General features: G+C 48.7%; 8 protein-coding genes across 8 annotated transcripts; 6 read left to right on the top strand and 2 right to left on the bottom strand.

The window, feature by feature from the left end:
* Window positions 1-2,482: 2,482 nt before the first annotated feature.
* Window positions 2,483-3,885, top strand: FOBCDRAFT_209207 (uncharacterized protein; the record flags this gene model as incomplete). The annotated part of the gene is made up of 2 exons (XM_054707800.1): window positions 2,483-2,993; window positions 3,047-3,885. The coding sequence occupies 2 exons, from the start codon at window positions 2,483-2,485 to the stop codon at window positions 3,883-3,885; spliced, it is 1,350 nt and encodes a 449-aa protein (XP_054563775.1).
* Window positions 3,886-4,348: 463 nt separating this feature from the next.
* Window positions 4,349-5,842, top strand: FOBCDRAFT_149431 (FAD dependent oxidoreductase-domain-containing protein; the record flags this gene model as incomplete). The annotated part of the gene is made up of 1 exon (XM_031193462.2): window positions 4,349-5,842. The coding sequence occupies one exon, from the start codon at window positions 4,349-4,351 to the stop codon at window positions 5,840-5,842; it is 1,494 nt and encodes a 497-aa protein (XP_031030083.2).
* A 698-nt stretch (window positions 5,843-6,540) lies between these two features.
* FOBCDRAFT_209205 (uncharacterized protein) lies at window positions 6,541-7,316 on the bottom strand (the record flags this gene model as incomplete). The annotated part of the gene is made up of 3 exons (XM_059609265.1): window positions 6,541-6,921; window positions 6,977-6,991; window positions 7,143-7,316. The coding sequence occupies 3 exons, from the start codon at window positions 7,314-7,316 to the stop codon at window positions 6,541-6,543; spliced, it is 570 nt and encodes a 189-aa protein (XP_059466366.1).
* A 1,110-nt stretch (window positions 7,317-8,426) lies between these two features.
* On the top strand, window positions 8,427-9,452 carry FOBCDRAFT_150328 (heterokaryon incompatibility protein-domain-containing protein; the record flags this gene model as incomplete). Its single annotated transcript, XM_059608340.1, has 1 exon — window positions 8,427-9,452. A coding segment is annotated over one exon (1,026 nt), but the record flags the coding sequence as incomplete, so codon positions are not given.
* Window positions 9,453-11,993: 2,541 nt separating this feature from the next.
* FOBCDRAFT_265865 (uncharacterized protein) lies at window positions 11,994-12,621 on the top strand (the record flags this gene model as incomplete). The annotated part of the gene is made up of 2 exons (XM_059611367.1): window positions 11,994-12,309; window positions 12,455-12,621. 2 exons carry the CDS (start codon window positions 11,994-11,996, stop codon window positions 12,619-12,621), a joined length of 483 nt encoding a protein of 160 aa, XP_059468168.1.
* A 1,427-nt stretch (window positions 12,622-14,048) lies between these two features.
* Window positions 14,049-15,841, top strand: FOBCDRAFT_282172 (uncharacterized protein; the record flags this gene model as incomplete). Its single annotated transcript, XM_059611614.1, has 3 exons — window positions 14,049-14,319; window positions 14,455-14,906; window positions 14,933-15,841. The coding sequence occupies 3 exons, from the start codon at window positions 14,049-14,051 to the stop codon at window positions 15,839-15,841; spliced, it is 1,632 nt and encodes a 543-aa protein (XP_059466365.1).
* Window positions 15,842-16,237: 396 nt separating this feature from the next.
* Window positions 16,238-17,377, top strand: FOBCDRAFT_234231 (uncharacterized protein). Its single transcript, XM_031193457.3, has one exon. The coding sequence runs from the start codon at window positions 16,276-16,278 to the stop codon at window positions 17,281-17,283; it is 1,008 nt and encodes a 335-aa protein (XP_031030078.2). The 5' UTR covers window positions 16,238-16,275; the 3' UTR covers window positions 17,284-17,377.
* FOBCDRAFT_12044 (transmembrane amino acid transporter protein-domain-containing protein) lies at window positions 17,372-19,226 on the bottom strand. Its single transcript, XM_031193456.3, has 4 exons — window positions 18,886-19,226; window positions 18,382-18,835; window positions 17,942-18,333; window positions 17,372-17,889 (listed from the first exon to the last, which is right to left on the bottom strand). Exons 1-4 carry the CDS (start codon window positions 19,006-19,008, stop codon window positions 17,461-17,463), a joined length of 1,398 nt encoding a protein of 465 aa, XP_031030077.1. The 5' UTR covers window positions 19,009-19,226; the 3' UTR covers window positions 17,372-17,460.
* Window positions 19,227-20,570: the final 1,344 nt, after the last annotated feature.

The following is a 20,570-nucleotide window of genomic DNA, read 5'->3' as shown; positions in this document are numbered from 1 at the left end:
ACTTGAACGGAGACGGCCTTGTTCGTGGAGACTTTTCTCAGAAAAGCGGCTTTCAGTTTTTATTCGACGGTCGTTCTAGCAGAGGGTCAACAGCTCATATAACACAGGTTGATCCACGAGTGTCGTGCTGAGGTTACCTCATTCCAAGTATCGCCAAAGAGAATCGTGGGGGATTGAGTGTTTTGTGTCATAGTCTGAATGTGCATCTTTTGGAAGCTTCAAGCGCCTGGGCGCAGATATCTCTGTCGATTGGTGTTCACCTATTCGTTGAATTACGCTCGATGCTTGCTTGCTTGAGGAGATCCATGTTCAGAGCGTCTTGCCGGTGCGGTTGAATGTATCTCACCAGCCTGTGTTTCTGGTTCTGTGCGTTCTTTGTCTCTATTAGCATCCCTTCCTCCCATTTCTTGGCCTGTTCTTGCTTTCTCGTTCCCTCCAGTAAATGTAATCTTCCGATCGCGGGCCCCTGGCCTGTTGGTTGTTCATCTCCGCCAAAAACTCAACGCTCGCTGAACTTGATGGCTTTTCACACTTTCACTTAGCTTGGACTCGGCAGATGTAGGATGGGTGGCCTTCGAAATGGGCGGCGGAACATAAACTTTGGATCTCGATTCATCATCAGAAGAGTGGCCGTGCTTCGGTTAAGCTGAGCTTGAAGGGGCACAGGGGCAAGTAACATTGTCGGCAGTGGCAAGTCGGTTTTGTTGTGACTGAAGGAACGAAAGAGAAGATGACGGAAGCGGAAGTGAATGTCTGAATGAGGAGTGCATTGTGCTTTTGGAGCTCGGATGGTGTCTCGGAGGTTGAAGCGGACGGTGCGTTCGATGGATGATCATGTTTGATGACTTGTTGACGATGATGAACTGGAGAGATGGAGAAGAGAAGATGAAGGCTCACCAGCACCAGCCTTAGAGAAGCGGAGGGCGATGACGCAAGTACCACAGCTGGAGAAGGAGGAGATGTTCTTGGATGGGAAGAGCCCAACACGTGACATGGCTTCTGAAGCGGTTGCCTTCTCTCGGTAAACAAATTGAACCCGCCGCAATCTTTACTGCCCTGCGCTGCCACAAGCCAGCGCCCCAACTCCAGTTTTCTTCATCACAACAACCGACAGGGAGTGAGATCACTGGTCGATGCAGTTGCTGCTATCACATCTCGTTGAGCTCCTCGCATCCATGAACATTTGGGCCGACACAAGTCTTGGCTCCGAGTAAAATTCTTTCTAGCTTGATAGGCTGGCATTGATATGTCCAAACTTCGCCTCTTCCGTGCGTATATCATCACTAGTCTCGTTCTGTGTTGATTGAAACATTGGTGACACTGACTGCTTCTGGCATTTAGCCAACAATTCCAATCAAATGTAAGTCTTCTTTATGCGTGGCGACTTGTTAACGTAGCTAATATGTTGTCTCCATGATCATCAACATTGGCGCCTGTAAGTCATTAACCCCTAATGATATCAACTAATATAGCTAACATGCGTCTAAAAGGGATCTTACGGCAATCTCGTAAGTTAACTGCTTTGCGTCTCAGCATCACCTTGACTTGTCGCCATTGCCTACGTTGTCGACCATCTGGGACCTGCAGCAATCATTCCCAACGACCAACATGAACCTTTTGGACCCGTCCCCGACTTCACACACTATTTATTGATTCCAAACCCGTCACCAGACGGCTAAGCGCTATTCGGTACTCCAACGGTCTTTCCATCAGCCGCCGATCCCGCCTGCAGAATCGCCTCCATGGATTTACCTACAACCATGTCACAATACAACACCATCGACCCGCCTCCCGCTCAAATATGTCAAGAGACAAGCATTTTGAACACAATACTACCAGACGAATTGAAACCTTAGATGATCGAGGCGGGAGAGTCTCACAAGAGTTAAAACTAATCATTGTCTCAGGGCTACAACAACCAGTGACAGGTGGCTCTCACGTTCTCTTGTCAGAGTCTGGTCTAAACTTGAGATCCATGTTATAGTTTACGATCATCGTATACAAGTTTAGGCAAGTTTAGGCAAGTTTAGGCAAGTTCTAGGGCCGAATTCCCATGTGTTGTTCGCCAATCCCAGCAGAGGACCAACGGAATGATTTGTGTTGCACGGCGTTCAACATAGACTTGCTTTTGAAACCTGAACAACCTGTTTGTACAAAGAAATGGGACAGAGCCTGGCGTCAGTGTTCCTGCTGCAATCTATCACGGGAGTATTTCGCTAATCCTGAAAAGTCTCTTTGTTAAGCCAACATCCACTGAATATGACTGTGGCGAACATCCGAACAGATTTCAGAACACGATCGAGTTATCAAGCGAGCTTTCTTGGCCCAAATCCTCCTCCACGTTGTCAACCTATATAAGGCCATCTTTGAGACTCTCCGAGAGATCTTTCCGAATCACCAATATCCGTCAGCTTATCACAATCTCATTCCACACGAACCACGTCAGAATTACAGAAACATCTTCACCTCAACATCAACAACCATGTCGCACTCTTTCGAGATAAACGGAAATTCTCCTTTTCTCTTTCTCCCTGAGCATCTTCTCATTTCATTCTTGAACAAGGCCTCTTTCGATGGAGCCGATATTGATGAGATCATGACGGAAGTCATAGGCACTCGTAGATTGTTCCTTTCGGAACCACGCCATGAGTCCGAGATCTTGAAAAGCGTACTTCGCAAGGGGCAGTTCCCTTTCACGCTGAAAGGTTACTTCAAGTTTGGTTTCCAGCCTTGTTCCCAGTGGATATCTGCGCAGGGTCGAGACCCAAACCGCGGCGAACAGTCAGTCATTGTCGGTTTTGCGGAGCGATATAAGTCTGAAGAGGATACAAAAGATGGTCTGAATATCTTGAAGTTATTTTTACAGCAAACACTCCAGGCTATCGGGGCTTCAGCTTCTGATCCGTTTCCACGACCCCCTATCGACCACGTGGTTGAATGGATCAAATGGACCGCAGATGCATTGTTTGCTGATGAGTTTCGAGATGGCATCTGTGACATGATCGAGATGCTGTGCAAGAGGGGCGATGTATTGATCTTTATCAAGATCGCTTTGGGGCCCAAGGCCATCCAGAGACAGCACCCGACAACGCAGTCGAGCTTGCAATGCAATCTTACTGCCCCAGCTCTCTCCTGGAGAACTTTCTCATGTATCGCCCAATTGGCGAAGGGCCACTAACCGCTAGGAGCAAGCTCTGGAGACGTTTCGGTTCTGATCTGCCTCGAGGAACGCATCGCGCTGTGTCAAACATGGAGTGGATCGTTGCTGGTATTCACACCCAGTTCTACGGCCGAAAGTTTGGTCCTTTCACTGGTTATGGTGAGAGACTCAAAGGATTTGATTACCCGGATGGTATTGCTGAAGTATACAAGATCAAGGCTTATTTGCTTTCGAACGACTACTGTACCGACAACACTGAAAGGGAGGCTCTAAACAATCTCTCTCAGGCGGTCACCAAGACCCAGGAGATGATGCCATTCACTGGTCGTCTTCATCATAGTGAGGAGAGCGAGAATGAAGGCTTATTCAGACTTTTCAGTGCTGTATCATGCCTCGCTTCCAATTCTTACAAAACGGAGTGTGAGAAGCTGACTGAGGAGTTTGGCCCACGACGCCATCAATTCATCATCAATGATCGATTTGATCCTCGAATTGAATGGATGAAGTATACAGCTGACGTCAAAATTCCTGAGTTGCAGAGTGAACCTGGAAAGAAGTTTCGCGATGAGGCTCTCGACATCTGGCGACGCTTGATCATCGAGCGTGGCGACAGCCGTCGATGGTGGGAGATTACGGAGCAGGGTAAGTGGTTCGTTCCTATTGAAGATGTCAAGTCTTCTCTCAGAGTCGCAAATCCATCTGCTGCAGATGCTATGGGTCTGTAAGTGTTTCTGCTTTGGGTTGTTTGGGTTTTTGGGGGAGAGCTTTGGTGTTTTCGCGTGGCCCCATGGCCGACGCTGGACGCTTTACACTCGGGAGTCTTGAGTTTGTTGAGATCTAGTTGAATAAAAAGGTAAGTACATGACCCCAATTTTCGAATCGTACCATTGTGAGGGAAATAAGATAGTGACCGTGATACTAACGTTGCAATAACCAGGATGTGAACCCCGCACAACAGCCGCCGATCCCACTCAGAGTCGGGGAACCTTGATCATATCCTTCCTGATTGAGTATACGGAACCGACGCTTATCGGCCGGTCATGTTTCTCCATGAATGTTGAGCGAATCTTGGTGCGGCTCTACAATTGAAGTCCGGATCCTTCCGTCGCGCTGACTCGGTATAAAAGATCGACAGCGAGGCTTCTTCAGGTTTTCCCTCCTCCAAGGTTCTCTGCTCAATCACCGACCATGAGGTCCTCTTTGTCTCAGGTGGCAACAGCCAGCATCCTTCTGGCTTCAGGTGTCAATTCTCTCGCCGTCGCGCATCCTCACTCCTTGCGAAGCGACACGCCCGATGAGTCCCCGGCTCTCAAGATTCCTGGATTGCCTCTTCCTAACGCGACGAAGTCCTACTGGCAAGATCCTCCTCACCGCATCGCCAACCTCCGCACTACGAAGGATCTGCCGACAGAGAAGACCTTTGACTATGTCATCATTGGTTCCGGTATCTCAGGTGCTGCTACAGCACACAAGCTGTTGGATCGCGACTCAAGCCTATCAATTCTGATGATTGAAGCGCGAACTGCAGCTTCAGGCGCGACTGGTCGCAATGGAGGTCATTGCAAACCTGGTGACTACAATGGTGTGAAGGCATGGGTCGAGGCATATGGCGAGGATGATGCTCTTCGAATCGCCAACATGGAGCAGGATTGTGTCGACGACGTGCGCGATTTTGTCCGCTCACACAACGTTTCGAGCGATTTCACAGACGTCGAGACCGCCAGTCTGTACTGGACTGATGATTCGTTCAAGACAGCCGTTGAGTCAATTGAGTTTCAGCATGAGCTTGAGAAGCGCCGGCCCAATGACGTTCCCAAGAACAAGAGGACTATCTGGAAGGGCCAGGATGCTCGCGATTACTGGGGATGGCCTGAGATCGTTGGAGCTGTGACCTTCAAAGCTCATACTCAGAACCCATACCATACCGTTTGTGGGATGCTTGAGTACAGTCTTGAGAAAGGTCTCAATCTACAGACAAACACCATGGCGCTGAGCCTCAACCAGCTCGGCAAGAAGACCGAGGCTGGAGCAAGATGGGAAGTCAAGACGAACCGAGGAACCGTCAAGAGCAAACAAGTCGTCCTCGCTACCAACGGCTTCACCCCGGCTCTTCACCCCGGCATCGCAAGCACCAACTTCACCATGCCTGTCCGCAACCAAGTCTCCGCCGTAACGCCTTCTGCCAACACGACCGACAACAAGGTCTTTCGACGAAGCAACAGCGTTCCCGATCTCCACAGCGGCAACGTCTACATCGCCGCTCAGCCCCCAGGCGCCAAAAACGCCGGCAGTGTTGTGATTGGCGGGTCAACACAAATGTCCCCCACGCGCGAACGCTACATCACGGACGATACCGCCATCAACGACCAGATTGCATACGTTCTACACGGCGCAGCGCGAACGGTCTATGGTTATGAGAATTGGGGCGGTTCAACGAAGGTCATTCAGGACTGGACGGGTATTGTGTGCGAGACACCGGATGGGTTTCCTCTGGTCGGCGAGGTTCCGGCTGAGGATGGATTGTGGGCTATCGTTTGTATGAACGGGCATGGGATGGCGTGGGCTTATAGGAGTGCTGAGGCGCTTGTTGATATGATGACCGAGGGAAAAACGCCGAAGTGGTTTCCTGAGCAGTTCAAGGCGCAGCGAGCGTGGGAGGTTCAGAGTAACGAGGAGCTGTAAATGTTGAAAAGAAATCAAAAATTTGAGAGATATTTGTTTGGTCAGAACACGAGCTAAGTGAGGTCGCATGATTAGTGAAAGCGAAACGTTGCTTGCCCAACTCGGCTACCAATGAACCCAGAGTCGACAGCATTGACCTTCCTAGCATGACGAAGAACTACAGAACAGAATTGCAGCAATGTGCACCCTGTTAGTTCGTGCAGGCTAAATGGACTGTTAATTTATTAATGCCGGCAAGTACAAAATCTCCGACGACTTTGGTGGTGATAGATATTCCTAGTGCTGTAGACTTTTATTGGACGACGTGAATGCTTCCTATGGTGTCGGCGATCTTGCCGGCTGTTTCGTTTCCCGTCGAACCCGGGGTGACCTTGGCATCTCCTTTCCTCTTTCTCCTCTTCGACATCTCCGTTGAATCGAAATGAAACCGGCTGCTGACGAGCTTGTGTAGAGTGGGCAGCGAGGCGGACACAATTCCAATTCCTGATTCAACAACAGACCAAAATTACAATGTTTGCGGCGTTATCTATTTCATTGTTAGATAGACAAACAAGCTGAGGTAGTGAGAAAGGATACTAACACAGATAATTCGGGATAATAGTGTAATACTTTACATAGGGAAGTCGGATTATAGTACAGAGCGGTGCCCTGTCAACGGTAGTGCACACCATTAAGCACTCAAAAGGCAACAACAAGCCTCACAAAGCGGCCGATCCCAGAACAGCACTGACGCCAATCTTTGTCGCTAACTTCATGTTGAATTTGTAGAGCATAAAGAGAGGCAAGATAGCACAGATCCAATCTGTCACGACTGCGCCAGCAGATACAAGATAGCCGAGGCTTGCAATGACTACTGTTGATGCACATGTTCCTGTATGGCCCCAAGCGATAGAAATTGGCCGGCAGATGAGGAACAGCCCGATAATAACGACGCTTGTAGATAATATGGCAAATTTGAGGTTGCACCAGATGATAATACGGTGTGTTTCGATCACGGCGATGCGGAGAAGGGTGACGCAAATGGAGCTTTTGAGAAACAGCAACGAGAAGCAGTATGTGACTTGGAAGCACCAGAGGAACTAAATACACGTGGGTAAGCCACTGCTCTTTTTGGCAATAATTCACAATACATACCTTTCGTCCATCATTCTGCAGATAGGCATTTAAATTCTTTGTCTTTCGTACCAAGGCCGGCAAAAACACTTCACGCAACAATACCGCTCACAGCGACATATAGCATCCGAGGTAAAGGTGTATCAGTATTGTACCTTGATTTATCACAGAACGGATATTCGCTTACCCAACCGACCAGCATGAGACCATCATCGACGTCAAAAATATGGTGTTTTAACCGAGCGTAATATCTCAGAATAAGGATAATTAATGTCGGAATGAGAAAGAAAATGCCAACTGCAAGGAGAGTACGGCCAAGAGATGTTGGCTCTACCGACGTTGCGGTTGCATCGATGGCCATAATACGGTGGAGAGCAGGCAGGATAAGATCTCGAGAATTATCGACTGGTCATTCTGGAGAAATGCACCCGGTTTTACAGGGCAGAGTTGCTCCTTATAGCGACGTGACTCGACCGCAGCTTGGCCTCACTCCACACAAGTGGCTTCGTATTCGAACAAATCGTTGGGAGGCATCGCAGATTTGTCTCTGATCACTTCATCTAGAGACGCGGGACAATTGGAGTCGTGGTAAGAGACGTCATTAATGCAGCGTGCTTTTGCTGGTTGACTTCTCATCCCTCACGAGGTGCCGTCTCGTGAGTTTCTGTTGGCCAGGCTTGAGGCCTGCGCCGCACAGCGTAATGGCTCCGTCCAAACAATGAGTTCTATTATTATTAGGAAATCTGTTACGACTCAGCGGTCATATATCTAACTGGTTACCAAATGAAAATGAACTCAGCGGTTACGTCACGCGGACCTTATACAACCTCAGCAATCAGCCAGCCACGGTTTTACGCGACCAGACACCGCCAACCTGTGAGCCACCGTAGTTGTAGAGAAGGTGGCTGTGTAACTAGGCAGACTGGAAGCTCAAGCCACAACCCCTCATTAACCAGGATGATAGATAAGAAAAAGGCTCACTGTTGTTCTTGTTCAACTAGACGGAGACTCTCCAAACTATCCAACTTATTCAAAACGTCATGGCTTCTTTGCCATCAAGGCTTTGCACTCTTTGCGAAGGCATATTTGAAGGAGAGCTCCCAGACAGTCGCCAGTGGCTTTCACATCACAAGAGAGCGGACCTCCTGGCCGCATCGCGTCTTGGCTGCTTTATCTGCCGAACCGTCGTGAAGAGCCGCTCTTGGGATGCATTTCCTGAGCAGGCTTGGGATACTTTTCAGTATCATATTTTATACGAGCGAGACCAGTCCGGCCTTGAATTTCAAGGATTGACTATTCGTCTATCGTTGAATACAGGAGCAAGATGGAGTTTCAGAAACGAAACCCTCGGCCGTAGGATTTGCAGACACAGCAGAAACAATTAAATATTCTGATCTATGCAACAGGTGGAAAACAAGCATCCAACTTCTATACTCCACGGACGGATCCTTTTGGCTCTGATCTTCCTCAAAAGTGGATTCAAGACTGTATCAACAATCATACAATATGCAACCAGGATGATCTGTCATATCGCCCGACAAGATTATTGGAGATTATCGATTCCAAACGGCTGAGACTTGTAGAGACTTCCACAAGCCCTACTGGGCCATACGTCTCCTTCTCTCACTGTTGGGGCAACCAGGAGATGCTTATGCTGAAAGCCGAGAATCTTGACCAGTTTCGCACCGAGATTCTAGTGGATGACCTCCCTAAAAAGTATCAAGAAGCGATTAACTTCTCTTCTCGTCTTAATATTTATTTTATATGGATCGACTCGCTCTGCATTATTCAGGATGATGGAGAAGACTGGCAACGCGAGGCTGTCACTATGAAGAAAGTCTATGGTTGTTCCTTACTCAATATATGCTCCGCCGCAGCCACGGACGTTAACGGCGTAAGCTTTCGCGGAAGGGATCCGGGTATAATGGAAGCTCTGTTCTTTACTTCATCTTGGGATGGTGAGGAGCAAAAAAGCGTCTACCTTGAGTACGACACGATGTGGGACGATATCCTGAACTCTCCATTAAGGAAGAGAGCATGGGTCTTTCAAGAGTGGTACCTATCTCCTCGATCACTCATCCTCGCCCATAGCCAACTATGGTGGCACTGTCGAAAAAGGGTAGCTTGCGAGCAACACCCGGAAAACCACTGGAATGGAAGATCTCTTGAAGGAATGAAAGACAACAAACCAAAAGCAAAACCGTGGCTCTCAGGTGCCCAAATCTGGGAGACGTATGTCCGAGAGTACGTTGGGACCCGTCTAACCCAAGAGTCCGACCGGCTCATTGCATTTGCGGGAGTTGCTCAGGGATTTGGCCAATCTCAGAAAGAGATACATGATCAGTATGACCCAGAGAACATTAGACCCGACCTGCTTGTTGATGTATCTTCCAAGATATTTGATCAGTACCATATACAACCCCCCTTTCGACAGCCCCACCCTTTCGTCAAGCGAAAAAAAAATAGCACCACCAAAAATGGACAACTTCACTTATAAACAACTCGGCCAAAATGAGGGACATGTGCAAAATATCTCATCTCACAATAGCGAACAACTATCTCTATTACAATTTAGGTCTTTTAATAAGCCGTCCTGACCGCGTGGTTCGTTGCTGAGGTACGGCTTCCTCTCTCACTTCAATGACCGAGCTAGCCTCTGATTCTGACTCTCGCTCGTCTGAACAGACAGATTCCACCACGACAGACTCGTTTTGAGTCTCCCCTTCAGGTATGGCTTCTCCAACAGCTAAAGTCTCCCCGAGAGTCATAAAACGCCTGTTAGGATTCGGTACCGCCTTCCTCTTCTTCCCTCTCTTCAGCCGAGCCAATTCTTCCTCTAGGCTGGCAATCCTCTGCGTATGCGCCGCTACTGTCTGTTGTTGAGCCTCAAAGCCCTTGGCTATCACGTTGTACCGTCTCCGCGTCTTTGGTGTTTTGTTCAGCCCAAGATCTCGAATTTGACGGCTCGTCTGTGGAGTATCGTCCGAGCCAAGATACGGCCTAGGTTCAGGAGTCACTCTTGGGTCGCTGTTTGGCCTGTCTCGTTGGATTTCAGGGTGTCGCAGCGCTTTGGAACGCGAAATCGGCCAGTTGCCAGTGACCCTCCAGCCTGACAGTATGTTCTTCTTAGTCATTCCAACTCGGCGAGCCTTGGCGTAGGCCCTGATGAAATTGACCTTGTCCATCGGAGCGGAATCAGTCAACGAGGCGAACCTTTCCAGCTCTCTTCGATATGCAGCCTTTAACGCGTTGAAGACTCCATTGTCTAGTGGTTGGAGTCCATGAGAGCAGTGTGCTGGTAGATAGCAGCAATAAACATTGTTTAAAAAACACGTGGCCATCCATTCATCCTTCCACCACTCAGCACTGATCGTGAGATGGGGAAAATGGAGGACATACTGTTGCATGGCTTCCGTGACCATCTAAGATGATCAGTCTCGCGTCTGACTCGTCGGCAGGTGTAGTCTGGGGCAGATAAACTCTTTCAAGCCATTCAATGCCTATGTGGTCATTAGTCCACCCGTTGGGCGAAGTTATGTAATACCAGTCTGCTATCTGCTTGAACTCGTCAAGGAACCATTGTTTCTGCAGTTCCTTCCCCTTGAAGATTATGCCAGGAACTAAAGCGCGGCCGTCAGCAGTGACAGCTTCGATGAATGAAGTCCAATTCCGAGTCTGTGGTCCCTTGAGGAAGGCCTTGCGCTTCGGGTCCGCGCTTCCAACAACTAAGCTATCTAGGCCTGAATGAAGAGAATTAGTCGGTCAAAATGCAAGCACCGACAAGTAATAGAGGTGAATACTTGCCGAAACCAGTCATAATACCGCCTTCATCAACGTTGACGGTGTTTTCAGGCTTGATCCAGCCATACTGGCCATCCCGGATATCAAAGTACCAATGAACCGCTCTAGGTGTGAAAGAGTCGAACCTTTTAGCTTCTTGACGTCTACCCATCTTGGTCTTTAGGTCTGCGCGGCGATTGATAAACTTGATCACCCAGTTACGTCCTAAGTCGGGATGTTCGCCCTGCTGTCTCAGCAGGCCCATGACGCAAGCGCGGATCTGACTGTGGGACGGAGCATAGCCCAAAGACTCCTGACGGAGTATCCAGAAAGCGAGCCTATCTTCTTGGCTCTTGGACAAACGTCGGCGAGGCTGGATCTGGTCTTCAGCGGCCCCACGGCCGTTAAGTCTATCGATGAGGGTCGTTCGGGGCACTCCTCTTCTCTGGGCCGCTTGAGGGGGTGAAAAACCATGATCGGTAATGTCCAATATGGCGTCAGCCATATCGTCCTCTGTATATTCCCATTTAAGTCGTGATTTAGGCATTTTTCTGCTGTTGTCGAGGGTAAAGATCAAAAATCACGAGAAAGAGCGGTGAGGAGGTTAGTGACCATATTCAAAATATTTCAATAGCATGACTTGGATCTATCGCGTGCCCAACACATCCTCAACAGGTCAAAATAATTATCTCCACTCATTTATATAATCAATAAAAGAAGCTTCTTTTAGGTAGCTATTTATTCTGGCCAAATTTCGTATAAGTGAAGTTGACGAATTTTGGTGGTGCTATTTTTTTTTTGCTTGACGAAAGGGTGGGGCTGTCGAAAGGGGGGTTGTATATGGTACCTGGCTGGATTATGGCGCTCGCATTTGCCTCAAGCTCTGTGTTGGGGAACTGATAACACTTTCACCAGATCAATGCGAACGTCCGCATACACGGCCCCTTCTTGGTCTTGGGCTTCTATGACAGGTCCTATCCAGCTAGCGGGCCTCACTCCATTTGCTAACGATACTTTTGTCTCTGTTGAATCCGTTTGGCTCAAGCACGCCGATGAGCGCCACAGTACAGGTCTTATCCATGGCGGATATATGAAGCTCCGAGGGCATCTTATCGGGCCACTTACTTTGGAACACCAGGAGTTGCCAAAGGTTAGCTCCAAAGGCCGCATTGAAGTTGACGATGCTACAAAATACCTACCCAAAGTTACTGACGGTGGTAATTTCGACACCTGGGGTGGTGTCTTATATCCCGATGAAATGACACAAGACACGTCTGATAGGATAGTTCCCTTACTATCCTATTTGGACAACCTCACTCCAGGTCTCTGCGAAAGGGGTATCATCGATAATGCATCGAGAAAGACTGAGCGATTGGAAGAAGCCAAAGGTCGTTACTTTTGCTTACCTGTTGTGCGGGATGAGTGTTTTGTGAAGAATGGGCGTTTTCTCTTTGAGGATTCGTTTGAAACTCTCTACTGCCTTGCTTTGTTTCAACCTACACATCAAGATACCGTTTTCCATCGTATTGGGATGATAAGGTTCGAGAAGGAGATACCGAGTGAGCAGTTTGAAGGTACTTATGCCAAAACTGCAATTACGGTATTATAAGATTAGTGATTAGTATTATCGGAACCTCGCAGGTCAGAGAATTCAATATAGTGTGGACATCTTGCTACCTGTTCTCCTAATAAAGGCTGATACACAGAAAACTATTCCAGGTTTCCGAGTCCCCTACAAACATATCTCTGGTGTGCCTTGCAAGAACATACGGAATAAATTCATCAAAGCCTTGAACGTCTGGATCGAAGCTCCAGTTGAGAAGATGGCTCTGTTGAAAGAAGTAACCAACATACTTCACAATTCGTCACTCATGAGCCTGCAGTGAAGGCAGCCTGGTAGGTATTAGATTACACCTGCTTCTACAATCACCTACCCTGTGCAAGCGCACGCTGCCCAGCAGACCCGCAAACTCCTAAGGACCTTCATGACCTTACCGTGACCGTTATAACGACTAATGTCGGCAGCAAGCTAGTCTCTGGCCTCAGAGCCTGCCGGATTAAGGACTTGGACTCTCAATCTCTAGTAGCTGCTATCTGAGATGGCCTCTATCTGTAAGGGAGGAGTGGGCGAGCTTGGTTATATGACCGTGATCTCAACTAGTGGAGCCACGGGAACGGATTGACAATCACCAGTTACCGCTTGTACTCGTTGGCTTTTTATCTCTTCAAGGGAGTCCAATAACGAGGCTTGATATCTGGGATATCTAATATTTAAAGGTTAGAGGGGCTGCTGTCGGACCAGCCCCTATAAGATCTTTTACCATGCATATATTAATAATTGTCATAGCTAGACAGCCTCTTGCACGCCCATTGCCTTTTGTGAGGCTGGTAAGTCTTATCCCGCCTCACCCCCTCTCGTTGCGTTTAAAAGAAGAAGAATCGATTGACAATTTGCTTAAAACAATTAAAACTTAATCTATAGACTAGATAAGAATACAGGCCTGCTCTGGCCGAACTTGCATGGCGTTGTTCTATTATAGACCTTGGTTAAGTCTTGTTTCGAGTAGCTTGTTATTTTCCGAACTCGCTCATTAACCCCGGCTTTATACAACCATACAAAGGAGACACCGATCTACCAGGGCACTGTCCTGTTTTATGTCTGTATTACAATTAATTCATTTTACCCTTGTCTGGAGGGTGATGATTGTATGCAAGTAACACCAATGATGGGCCCAATAAAGACTCTACGATCTTGATGCAAGTGAGATGTAGAGACAGATCATACAGACTTAATTTTTCAAGTCCGACCCTGAGTCCGAGCCGGCATATCAATCAAGTCTCGGAATAAAGCCCACTTATATTCGCCATGATCATGACAGAGAGGTACCTCATTGGCCAGTCTTTTGACCCCTGCGAGCGCAACGTCCATTTGCCTAGAGTGCGAAGTTCAAAGAGAAGCAATTGTGCACTTTCAATGGCAAACACCCCATGTTTCTCTTTCTCTCTCTCTCTTTACATTTTTACCGTCCCTTCACACTCTCTTTTCTCTCTCTTTAATCAAGGCTAAGCCTGCTCTCATGGCCGAGTTTCGCAACGTCGAGATGCACGCATCACAACAGCACGGCATAACACACGCTACAGGCTACCCCAAGGAAGCATCCGTCGGATACAATGACCACGATTCCAGTATCAGAGAATCAGGTCGACCTGACCTGCAGGAAAAGTCAGCTCAGTCCGCCTTCAATATCGTCGAGACCCCTATGCGATCTGCAACAACCTTCTTTGTCCCGCCGCAGCAGCAGCGCGATCAACGATGGTGGCACAGAATTGGCCGCCCTGGAATAATTACCCTCACATTTGTACGGGTGTTACATTCTTTTGTACCGCACTCCTTATCTTCCTCTGGAACGGCGCCGACAGAGCAAGAAGTGGCCATCATCGTGCCAAATTTTGGGACGACATCGTATTCAACGGCTGGGCAACACAGCTAGTCACCATCTGCTCTGCTGTCATACGAGTGTCAATTGGTTTTCAGATTGGCCTTGCCGCTGCTGCAATGGCAGCCGTTATCCTCGAGACTTCAGGTAGTCGTTTCTGTGATACAGCGATGCTGTCTATCCAGAGAGCCTCAAGCTCTAGCGCCGGCCCGCTGGATCTCCTCCCTACGGCTTGGAGGCACTTCTTTGCAGGTCGCGCCTCAGGACTTCTTTAACTTCTAGTCCTTGCTCTAACGGTCGTCATTGCATTAATATCGACCCTCACCTCGACTATCCTCCTCTTCGATCTCGGCGAAGGCCAGATCTCGGCTCCGATAACCACTGCTATCAAAGCTGTTGGCTTCGATACAGCAGGCAGCTCTGCTTACAGCAGCATTGCGTACTGGAGATCCAGGCCTCCAGCCCATTGGCGATTTGCCGAGATGGAGACACCACTTCGCATCGACAATGCTGTCGATACAGGAGACGTCTATCGCGCAATGCTGCCGTATGATAAGGCATCGGACAGAGCTACTCTCGAGTATTATCATGGTCCTGCTGTTGTTATCAATCAGCGTACTGCTTGTTTCCCACCAACTTTCATCAATACTTCAATCCAGTGGGACACAGGTGAGAGGACAGGGATCAACGGCTTGTATCTCACATTCGCCGTCGAAAACCAGACTGACTCCTTGGTAAGGAGCTAAGCAAGTCTGTACAGGTATATTGCAAGCTACAGAACATCTGGAATGACACCAAAACGTCGACGAACTGGCCTACTGCCTTGTGCAACGAGCTTGCGATGGTGGAAGTGTCCTCGAAAAACGTTACAATGAATCCGCTATCTGGTTGGTCATATGGCTTCAGATATCTTACCCTCATAAACTCTGGTGAAGTGCTGAATGAGCGTTTTGAGTCAGGCATGGGTAGTGCAATCCCGCCTGACCTTCAAAAGGAGTTGGATAATTTGTCATATCGGACAGATGGGCCATGGACATTGGCCCAGACAGCTAATGGGACTGAGGTGTTCAACGCCACTATTTGTTTCATCAGCCAGAATCTGCCTCACAAGTTCAACGTCACTATGACCGAGAAAGCCGTCGCTTCAGAACCTACGTTCTTGACGGAGTTGTCAAGCCTTACAGTCCTAAGGAACGATACAGGTGTTCTCAGACAACTTGGCGTCGCCATCTCTCCAGACAATACCACGGGACGCGGCACCTTGGATCTCGAAGTCCACTCAGGGCCAGACCTTTGGATGGAGCTCGACGGAGAAGTATCGATACAGTCTGCGTACTTGGAGCTTTGGGTCACACTGGTTGAATTTTCCACTCTCGGTGGCTGGAGCCTCGCAGGCAACATTGTGTTCAATGACCTCACCACTACGGTCATTTGGGCGACGCATCCAGAGCATGCAGCTATGTTCCAGAAAATCCTCCATGAGACCAGCAACCCAGCACTAGCCCTGCAAGCAGTTATGTTCCGTGTTTATCAGATGTTATACTACGGCTGGCTTCCCATCTTCGAACCTACACACGAGGGTGTTTCCAGGCACAGGTCTATATACTTTGTTAGCAAAACCATACCAATTATAAGTCAGCCAGTATTAAGAAAACCTAATTATATTTAGAAGCCTATTCCTATATTATATAATCATAAAAGTAATAAACTTTTAGGGGAAATAAACTAAGATGTTAAATAAATATTTATAGATTTTTCTTAGCTATAGAAGTTACATCAAAAACTCCAAGCTATTAATAAATCTTATAACTTCTTAAAAGTATTATTCCTCCCCTAATAGCTAAGGATGAGGCCATTTACTTCAGGTTATGTAAGAGGTAATGTAACGGAGTGTTGGCTGCATTACCTGAGATGCCTCCTTTTCTGTGCGATTTGACCGTAAGAAAAGGTAATCTTGATGGCCCACAAGTACCCAGCCATGCCTTGGCGACGAGAGGTCTGCTTCGTGATTACATAATACGATTCTTGTTATCACCAACGCCAGTCTCCAGCCCCTCATCTTCATCTTCATTCCTCAACCGCTTCCTGTTCAAAGTGACAACAATGGCGCCACCTCAATTGACGATTAACCCACCTTTACTAAACTCGGCAACTCCATGGGCCACCGACATCAACGATCTTCTGGCAATCGCTTCATCCCCTTCGACAGGCGCTATCACGACCCGCACTTCGCTTATCAATGGCTTCGGCCATCAACATGAGCAGCACCAATACCTCTTCTTCAACCCTGCAACTGCAGCCCCCAATCAAGGCACTTCTTCCAACCAGATTCTACCAAAGGGCCACACAGAAGATGCAATGGCAAGCTTGAATAACCTGGGCTACAGTCCCATCAAGCTCGATGGGTATCTCGGCTTCTTATCAGAGATTGCTCGTCGCCTGCCCCAATTGCGAAAGACTTTCATCGTCAGTGTTACGGGCTCCCCCGAGGACATACAACAAAGCTATGCGCGCATCGAGGTCGCGTCGAAGACCCTTCCTTTCCCTCTGGCTATGGAGGTCAACTTGAGCTGTCCAAACATCCCAGGCGCTCCACCGCCTGCGTATGGGGGCGCTGCTCTCAAGAAATATCTGGATCTGCTTCCGAAGGATCCTTCTGTGCCCATTGGTATCAAGACGCCGCCTTATACCCACCATGGACAGTTTGCAACCTTGATTGAAACCTTGCTACCAGCTGCATCGTCTCTAAGCTTCATCACCGCCACCAACACTCTCGGGTCGTGTCTCATTCTTGAAAACGACAAGCTAGACCCCCAATTACCAGGCACTGGCGTCGGTGGTATGGCCGGTCCACCTCTTCACCCGCTTGCTCTCGGTAACGTGTCAACGTTGAGAAAGATGCTTGACCAAGTCCCGGAACTGAGTCATATAAAGATCATCGGCGTTGGTGGAGTCCGTGACGGGGACGGTTATCGAAGGATGAGGAGCGTTGGAGCTTATGCCGTAGCGGTGGGGACAGGTTTGGGGAAGCAAGGACCAGGGGTGTTTGAGAGAATTGAAAGAGATTTGAAGGGGGAGTGGAGAGTGAGTTCCTTGAAGGAGAAGCTGTGAGTGGCCAAACCGTAAAGGGGTAATGTCTGATCTCCGTAACTTTGAGAGTGACGTTAGAGAGACTGTTCATGTGTTCACGAGACGCGGTTGGCCATTGTTTGAACTCTATCAACGCTTGCATTTAACATCTCTAAAACATCTATAATTGCGTCTAAACATCTTTCCTCCCTGTACCCTCTAAGAAGAGTTGGAGTTATCGGCACAAGACCAAGCGGCAGAACCGCCGCTCACGTTGTAAGAGTCGATAATACCCTTGATGGAACCATAAGTACCACCGACCATGAGGAAGGTACCGAGAACGATAACAAAGATACACCAGCTGACCATCATGGTCCACTTGGTAGTGCGCTGAGACTTGTCCTTGCCCTCAGCCCAGTGGTCGTAGAGCCAGAGGCAGCCAAAGAGCTGCATGCACTGCAGTGTTCCGAGAAGAGCGCCGACGAGAGAGACGAGACCGCCGAAGACGGGGATACCGGAAGCGATGACGTAGGCGATGATAGCCATGCCGAAAGTGCAGCTAAGCCAGACGGCCCAGTGGGTGAAGGAGTTGGCGGTAAGATGCTTGGAGCCTCGGAGGAGGCGAACGAAGGCGTACTTGGCGGGAACCTTCATGATGTTAGTGCTTATTATCACAAAACAGTGAGAAAGGCCAACTTACGTGAGTGTAGAGGGTAGCAGAGACAATGAGACCAGGAAGAGCCAGGCCGTAGCTGACCTTCTTGATAGTCTTTCCAGCAGATCCGAGAGCGGGGGAAGCGACGTAGGTACCGCAGTAGTAGTAGACAACAATGCCGACAACAATGTAAACGACAGTGACGACGCTCTGGCAAAGGATCAGAGCCTTCTTGTAGTGCTTGGGCTCTCGCATCTCAGCCGCGATAGGAAAGAAGACGGGAGTTCCGCAGTAGGCGAAGATGAAGGCGGCGATGGCGGACATAGCCTCAGCGAAGGTAGGGGTGTTGAAGAGCTTGTAGTCGGACTTCCAGACGCCGTCCTTGGGAGCGAGATCGGGGCGGTCCTGGACACCAACGGCGATGGTAACGACAAAGACTGTAGTTTGTTAGAGAGGTTTCTGTAGGAGTTGATAATGTGACTTACTGGATGTGACGAGTGTGACGAGACCAACCCAAGCAAGCCAACTGACTTTGTCGAGCGTGCGAATCGACGCGGTAACAAACGCGACAATACACGCAACAGCCACAAAAACAGCAGTGCAAGTACCATGCATACTCAAACTGTTCAAAGCGATCGAAATGCCAAGCATAGCAGATCCCGCAATGCAAATCGTAAGAAGCGAGTACGAGATACCGTAAAACTCCTTTCCAAAGCGTCCAAACACAAGACCAGCTGCGTCATCGATGCCGTAGACCTCAGGGTGTCGCTGCTTGAACCGTCCGACGATGTAGTCTGACCACGTTGTGATGACGGCGATGCAGAGCATACAGATGATGCCGGGGATGAGACCGAGGGCGTCGAAGGAGGCGGGAATTGACAGGACGCCGAGACCGATTTGGGACTTCATCATCAGAACTGAGGTTCCGAGCCAACCAACCTGTTCTCATTAGCTGTGTCTTCTGGTGTTGTATGCATTAGGTGACGTACGTTTCGGTAGTTGGGACCATCTTCAGTGATTGTTCCAAAGACAGCATCGTTGGTGACACCGGCTTCTTCGCCGTGATGCTTAGTAGGCTCAGGGGCCTGATTCTCCGAATCGTAATGGCTCATGATTGCAGTTCTTCCCTTTCACAAGTTGAACAAAGATGGATAGACAAGAGAAAGGGAACCCAAGAACTGGAGAGTCTGGGGCACGCTTATATATCTGAACCCCATCTCATCTGGGGTATTTGTTCCCACCCAACTACGTAAAAGAGTTTCGTTGGAACATTTGATCTGCTCTACCCCAAACTGACTCGCATCTCCGTTTATGGATCCTTGTGGATAACGTAAGAGATAGGGAGTTTTTGTCACGGTCCAGAAGTTGCAGTGCAAAGGCCCCATGGGGGCAGAATATGCTGAGCGGGCCGAGTTTGTAGCTTATCTCGAACGGGTCAATCATTGACTCTTTTCACAATTCTGAGCCGAGAAATACCGTCCCTCGTCAAATTTTTCTGCAGAGTTTGTCCGCACTTTTCCTCTTTTGTGAACGCGCACTAGACAGAGTCAGGTTAGCGGTTCCGCTTCTCCAATTCAGCTCGCGGCTATTCTCGCTCCAACTCGCGACTCCAACAAGCTTTCACAATCTCGTTGAACCCAAGACAAGGACTGTTTGTTCCTGGGGTGAAATCTCGGGGCCCCGGGTGGCAAGGGATGTTTTTTGTACGTAACAGACAGAGGAAGAAACGTGGTTATGGTATGATGGCAGTGTAAGGTGATTTTTCCCCAAGTTTTTGAGCAAGAGAGTGAAAAGCTTGGTGCGGAGAAGGCGCAGGTTACTCCAAGTTTTTTGACGCCATATCCGCTGCTGCTGCTTGGCTCGGCTTGACATGGGAGATTGTGCAGGTTTCGGCACTTGACGCCGTCTCCACTTGAGGCTGCGGTCGGCCCGAGACTCCTTCGCTGAGTCCAGTTCTTACGGCCGCGGAAGGGGTCATCATCATCACGATAATCAGTATCGCTACCAACAAGAATCACAACATTATCTCTCCTCCTTGTTCAGTGAGTAAAGCTCAGTTCATGTTTATCTCACCATCCTTGAGGAACCCATAAAAGCTATGAACACCCATTTATCACCACATGTTTCCCATCCCCTTACCAGTGGAGTCATCCTCAACGCACGCACTTCTAGACCCAACGACGTTTGTACGTAAAAGAAACCACTTGGTATATAATAACTTTGACCACATGTTTTCTTGGCGATTGTCAATGATAAACAGCGCCCCATGGGGAATATGGAGTTGGTCTCCATTGCGACACGTCGTGACGGCCAAGATCTTCAGATCACTACGGAGTCTATTACATTTTCTTGGATCTTGATCAAGCTTGAATCGTGAAACTGAGTAAACAAAAATGTGGCTAGACCGCGTACAGGTTAAGCTTGTATTAGAAGTGAACTAAAATGATCGCCCCTTAAACCCAGGTTTATTGCCTCACCAAACCGAACGACCTACCCAACACAGAAAAGTCTGCTCCCTCCCTAAGGAAATGTCCCGTATTCTCCGTCGCATGATGTCGGTCTTACCGAGCCTGCAACCTCGGGTCCGCAGCCACACATGTCGAGATTTTTCTTTCTCCCCCTTCCAGAAATTTTCTCAAGCGGCGCTAGCTGATCTTCTAGAACAACTTTGCTT

The sequence above is a fragment of the Fusarium oxysporum genome, chromosome XII (genome assembly GCF_013085055.1).
Source record: "Fusarium oxysporum Fo47 chromosome XII, complete sequence".
NCBI lineage: Eukaryota > Fungi > Ascomycota > Sordariomycetes > Hypocreales > Nectriaceae > Fusarium > Fusarium oxysporum.
This window is presented reverse-complemented; position numbering and strand designations above follow the sequence as displayed.

Coding starts and splice junctions, on each gene's coding strand:
- FOBCDRAFT_234231 (XM_031193457.3), top strand. CDS start 16,276: ATGGCGCCACCTCAATTGACGATTAACCCACCTTTACTAAACTCGGCA.
- FOBCDRAFT_12044 (XM_031193456.3), bottom strand. CDS start 19,008: ATGAGCCATTACGATTCGGAGAATCAGGCCCCTGAGCCTACTAAGCAT. Junction 18,334..18,381: donor CGTCACACTCGTCACATCCA/GTAAGTCACATT, acceptor AACAAACTACAG/TCTTTGTCGTTACCATCGCC. Junction 17,890..17,941: donor CTGCTACCCTCTACACTCAC/GTAAGTTGGCCT, acceptor AACATCATGAAG/GTTCCCGCCAAGTACGCCTT.